At 56.3% G+C, this 6,000-nt stretch overlaps 1 protein-coding gene across 1 annotated transcript in view; it reads right to left on the bottom strand.

Annotated features, from left to right (window-relative positions):
* KCNQ4 (potassium voltage-gated channel subfamily Q member 4) overlaps positions 1-6,000 on the bottom strand; it is a 51,395-nt gene continuing 45,395 nt past the window's right edge. The window contains exons 11-14 of the mRNA XM_042952167.1: positions 5,654-5,753; positions 3,202-3,333; positions 822-951; positions 1-213 (exon numbers count right to left, since the gene is read on the bottom strand). Of these exons, the coding sequence (XP_042808101.1) occupies positions 1-213; positions 822-951; positions 3,202-3,333; positions 5,654-5,753 (575 nt within the window). The remainder of the gene's footprint in view (positions 214-821; positions 952-3,201; positions 3,334-5,653; positions 5,754-6,000) is intronic.

Genomic DNA, 6,000 nt, shown 5'->3' with positions numbered 1-6,000 from the left:
TCAGTCCATGTTGGTGCTGACCGAGCGGGAGATGCTGAGCGTCTGTGCGGAGACAGAGATGTCCTCGTGGTCCACAGGGCTATGGTAGTCGGAGGTGATGTCGGGGTCGAAGAGCGGCACTTGCACGGTGCCCAGGCTGGCCGAGGTGCCAGAGCGCAGGCAGCGCGAGTAGAAGCCCAACAGCAGGTCCAGCTTGTGCTCGATGGACTGCACCTGGGGGCGGGGCGCGGTTGGAGGCGGGGCTTGGGTGCGGGGGCGGGGTTTGGGGCGGAGGGCGGGGGCCAGGACGCGGGGCTTGGCCGGGGAGGGGCGCTTCTGGGAGACGCGGCTCCTCCCGCGGGAGGTGAGACAGGAAAGGCGGAGCTTGGCCGGCGGGCGGGACGAAGGAGGGAAGCGAGGCGGGGGGGGGCGGGGGGGGCGGGGGGGGGGCGGTATTCCCGGAGGGAAACTTAGTTGTGATTGGTTGGAATAGTCCGGGAGCTAGAGACAGACAACTGAGGCGGGGTTACATGGAAACAGGTGAAATTTAGACGGGTTTATCTGAGACGTTAGCGACTTGAAGGCGCGGCTTGGCAGAAAAGGGTGGGTTTATCGGGGTCGTCAGGTAGGAGTGGGCGGACTTCCTAGGAGGCGCGGCTTCTCTGTGGGGCGGGGATCGTGGGGCCCGGGACGCGTCTGCCCTGCTTGGGGCCTCCCCGGAGGGTGCTCTGGATTGCGGCTGAGAAGTGCACCCTCCCCTTGTGCTGGACCTCGCAGCCTTCCGGAGCTTCTTGGTCAACGACCAGCTCCGCCATACGAGCGAAACTCCATCCCATACTCACCTGCTTCTCCACCTTGACCACGCGTCCCATCATACTGATCTCATCCACTGCCTCCGTGTCACAGGGCCCCTTGTCTCCCTTCTCTCGGGCCTTCCGGTCCCCCGGCCCCCGGCCCACAATCTGGTCCACCCTGTGGAAGAAGGTAACCTTCTGGGCGTCGAAGCACCCAGTCACACGCCCCCCCCACCCCCGCCCCGTCCCTCACTCGAGAACTCTAGATTGCCTGCTGAACGGGGAAACACAGCCCGCAATGGGGAGAAGGGACCATTTTGCCCCTGACAAATGGAGACAGGTGGATGGAGGGCCCTGGGCCCCTGCTTTGAGTGTTTTCAGACTAGCCGAGCAAAGGCACCACACACGAACATGACAAGTAAATCCACTGCCTGGTGGGAGGACAGGTAAAAGAGGGAGAGACACAAGCGGGGATGTGGGTTATAAGGTGGACAAGCCTGGAGCTGTTCCCACCTGATTTTTCTGCTCTCCTTTACAAGCATGATTCTTGAAAATGTTATCTCTGTCCGCTTCTCCAACTGCTCTCCTCCCTTTCTCTCTTATACCTACTCCGGTCACGCTTTCATTCCCACTATCTCACCAAAACTGCTGTTGTCAAAATCCAAATGACCTCCATGTTGCTAAATTCCATGATCAGTTCTGAGGCCTCATTAAACTTGACCTTTTAGCAGCATTCGGACACATCTGATCACCCTTCCTCCTCCACTTCATTTGGGGCCGAAACCACCACCTTCTCCCAGTTCTCCTTCCTCACCGACTTCTCCTTCTCACTTTTCTTTGCTGGTTCCTCCTCCTTTCCCGCCACAAAACACTGTAGGCCCCAAGGCTCACTCCTGGGACCTCTTTTCTCTATTCACTCGAAGCGACGTCTTCAGTTCCAGATTTGCAATTCCTCTGTACGTTGTTGGTACCAAAGCTGTATCTCCAGCCCACACCTCTCCCTGGAAGTCCACACTCCTCTGTCTGGCTGCCAGAGCAATACTCCACTTAGATGTCCGATGGGCATCATAACCCAACACTCCCCAACTCTCCCGAGCGAGACGTGCCACAGTCATTGCCTTCTCCGTGTCGACAAACAGCAACTTTTTCCCGTTGCTCAAGCCAAAACCCTTGGCTTCAGGCCTTGACTCTTTTTTTCTCCTATACCCCATCAGAAAACCCTGTCAGCTCTACCTTCAAAATATATCTGGAGTCGGCATATTTCTCCCCACCTCCACTGCTGCCACCCTGGTCCAAGTCCCCATCATCTCTGGACATCTGGACATCTGAAGTAGCCTCCTTACTGATTGCCCTGCTTCTACCCTAGCTCCCTTGTAGGTCATTCTCAGCACAGCACTTAGGGTGCTCCTTTTAAAATGTAACTCAGATCTTGTCAGTCCTTTGCTCAGAGCTCTCCAAGGCTTACATCTCCCCGTGGATGAATGCCAGCGTGTTTGCAGTGGCCTACAGGGCTTTAAACAGTCCAAATGCCATTCGCCTTCTAATCTTGCCTACTTCTCTCGGGCTAGAGAACAGACACACTGGGCTCCTTCCTGTTCCTGAAACAATACCCCAGACACCTGCCCAAGTCTTTGCTCTTGCTATTACCTCTGAAAACTCTTTATTTAAACAGCCACAGGGCTGGTTGCCCCACCTCCAGTTTGTTTTTTTTTTTTTTCAAATGTCAGCTTACCTATTTAAAATCACAATCCCCAACACCCTAACCCTTAGTTTTCTCCTGAGCCTTTATCATCATCTGACATTGTCTAGTTTCACTTATTTATCATCTGTTCTCCTTCCACTAGAATCAAAGCTCCACGGGGGCTGGGAATTTTGCTTTCCACCAGAGCCTCACTATCTGGCAAGTAACAAAAGCCCAACGATTATTTAAGGAAACAAGTGAATGAATGGGCAGTGATAATTCAGGCCACAAGAGAAGGGAAAGGTGTAGGTGATTAGGGTCCTGGTGCAAGAATTCTTCCTATATGCTAGGTGGAGAGAAGAGGTGCCAGAGGGTCCCAGAGGCCAGAGGTGGGTCCCACTGAGGACAATCTGCCTATCCCCTTGGGAGATGGGAGATCACTGATTATTTTCATCCTATTCTTTTAGGACCAGGAAACAGTCATCTAAAGACGTCCCCCGAGGAGTGCAGGTCAGTAGGGTTCGCACAGAGGACCTGCGCCTGGGTCCTTCTTCAGGCTTGGAACAGGTGCAGGGTGGAGCCTCAGTGGCGAGCTGCAAGCCAGAGGCCTTGCCCAGGCCAAAACTCCAGCTCCCTCCGCGGTCCCTAGGGGGCGCTCGGGGCTCTGTTTGGGCGCGAGCGGAGGGGCTCCCACGAGCAGTCCTTGGGTGGGGGCTGGGGCCACGGCCTCACTGCCGGAGCACCCACCGAGCCTGCAGGCTCTTGATCCGGCCCAGCATGTCCAGGTGCCCGGCCGAGTACTGCTCGATGACGTCCTTCACGTCATACGGTCGCAGCGTCTCCTTGAATTTCCTTTTGGCCACCAGGAATTTCAGGATCCTGTCGGGAGAGGGGGGTCTCAGCGGGAGGGGATTCCTTCCCAGCCCCCTTTCCATCCCTTTGCTAACCATTTGCCTACCATGAGGGGATCTTCTGCTTGGGTCACCGCAAACAGCTTCTGCTGGGTCAGACTCCCAGCCTCCTTCCCTACCCACCACGTTCCACCCTCAGCCCTCATAGGTTGGTTGGTTGGTTGGTTGGTTTTTAATGTGCCTGTATCTGCCTGGGAGGTCAGGGACTGGGCCTGGTTTCTGCCTGGGCAGTCCAGGGACTGCCCTGGACACAGGGCAGGCATCTGTGAACACTGATGATCAAGACCACTTAGGGGAAGACATTTTTGCTTTCACCCACACATGCTTGTTAGTGCCACTGTGCTGGACCCTGGGTACCCAAGGGGCATCAGATCCAACCCCAGGTCTCAAGAGCCCTGCTCTGGGGTGGGAGACAGGACACACAATTATGGGGAGACAAGGGCTGTGTCAAGGAATGGAGAGACCTCTCATAGTCTGGGACCAGGAGAAGGGGGACCTCAGCTGGAGAGGTCAGAGGACAAGTCTTGAGAGTGATACTTTCCATCCCCAAGGCAAGAGGAGGATGAAGGGAGGCTTTCCGGACACAGACAGACATGGAGGCATATGAGTGAGATTCCATTCAAAGTAGCTGGAACAGAATGTGAAGATAAGGGGTCAGTTCCCCCCCCCCCCGCCCCCTAGGGAGGTAGGGTGGCACAGAAGACAGAGAAAGAGATTGGCCTTGCAAAGGAGGCTGGTGGGTAGGAGGAAGAGGTACTCAGAAGAGCCCTGAATCCCTGGCAGAGATCAGGCAATGAGCAATTGGGGTGCTGAGGAAGGGGCGCTGTGGTTTCCTCTATGTTAGCATGATGGTTCTGCCAGCCTGTGTGGAGAATGCCCTGGAGGGGCAGAGTCTTGGGCAGGAAGACTAGACCTAGGGGCTGGGCTTGAGCCAGGAGCTGGCAGCTTTAGAGCAATTCAGGACAAAAAGGGACATCAAGGCTTCTGAGTCTGAGTGCAGAATGATGCCCATGGCTTAGGCAACAGGATGGATGGTGGTGCCCCTGCCTGAAATGGGGACACGGGAGGAGGAGCAGGTTTGGGGTATGCTGGGTGTGAGTTGCTCTGTGGGGTGGCCAAGGAGAGCTGACCCAGGCTATGTGGCAGCTCAGGCGATGTGTTCCAGAAGCCTCACTTGGAGGGGGAGAGACAGCATGTATGAAAAGGGGGTGGGGAGAGGCCTCAGACTCTCTGGGGAGTAGAGGGGGACCCAGCTGACTCTGATTTTACAAAGGACACAAAAGAAAGAGCCTGTGGGTGGATGCATCAGCCAGAGAAGAGAGGAGGTGAGTCTGGAAGGCCTGGGGGTGAAGGAGGTCTCTGGAGCTAGAGCTGCAGGCCAGAGACAGAGTCTAGGCCAGGACTCCACGCCAAGAAGCTTGGGGGCTAGATGATGGCTGAGCCATGGCTAAAGGGCTCGGGGGGGACTCTGGCCCACTCTTGTCAAGGCAGGGAGACAGCCGGTAGAGTCAGCAGGGCAGGGATATTCAAACTCGTTTAACCAAGACCCACCATAAGAAATACATTTTACATCAGAAACCAGGATACACACACACACACACACACACACACACAACTTCAATGTAGGTTTCATAAACATTATTTATCCTTCCTACAGGGGATGCACTCTGCTATTTTCTATTCTTTTTTTCTTTAAATGCTGACCGTGACCCACTAAGTTGATTTCACTAAGTTGATTTCAAACTGTTGGGACCTGTGGTTTGAAAAAGCACTGCTCTAGAGCAAGCCCTGGGGGAGACCGACAAGCTGAGATCAAAACACCCAAGGAGAGAGAGAGGAACTTTGAGACACAGAAGCAAAAGGAAGATGGAGTGAGACACAGAGATGGAGGGAAAGAGCACACAGGACAGACGCAGGGAGAGTAGGTAGCTGGTACACAGCTAGGGGGAGAGAAAGGGGTGAGGAGAGGAGAGAGACACAGAGAGGACACCACGGGGGTAGGAGAGGGACCGTGGTGGGCAGCCGAGCCTACCGCCCTACCTAGCCGGCCGTCCAGACGTGAAGGGGATGAGCAAACCCTGCTGGGAGCCATATGCCCCTCCCACCCCACCCATACTCCAGGGCCCCCCGCCAGCCAGCACCGCCAAGGGTGCCAGGCGGGCAGCAGCTGGTGTGCCCGGGAGCTAGGCCAGGCCTGGCCATGAGGGCAGGCCCCAGACGGGGAGCAGCAATGGGTGGCAGACGGATTGGGGGGCCGGCGGGGGGGGCACCTCAGGCCTCAGTCTCACCTGACAGAGCGGATGACCGTCTTCACGGCAGGCATGACATCGTCCACTGTGAGCTCACACTGGTAGCTCTTCTCCTCTGCCACTTCCTCCGAGGGGCCCTCTGCAAAGTCAGGGGGCCCGAGTGGTGGCAGCAGAAGGGGGCCACTCCCAACCCCGACCACCACTTGCCGAACCACCCTTAGAGATACCGATAAAGAGAGGCTCAGTAAGGGTGCAGAACCTTCCTGGGGGCACGAGGCAGACCAGGCTCCTGCCTCCCTAGCTGCCTTACCCAGGGTGGAAAACCCTGGTTTACTGCGTGCCCATCTGCCCTACGACCAGAGTAAGAATCTGCCCAGTGGCCAGGT

This window comes from Panthera leo, chromosome C1 (assembly GCF_018350215.1).
Source record: "Panthera leo isolate Ple1 chromosome C1, P.leo_Ple1_pat1.1, whole genome shotgun sequence".
Classification (NCBI taxonomy): domain Eukaryota; kingdom Metazoa; phylum Chordata; class Mammalia; order Carnivora; family Felidae; genus Panthera; species Panthera leo.
Note: the sequence above shows the minus strand (reverse complement) of the source record. Positions and strands in the feature narration are given on the sequence as shown.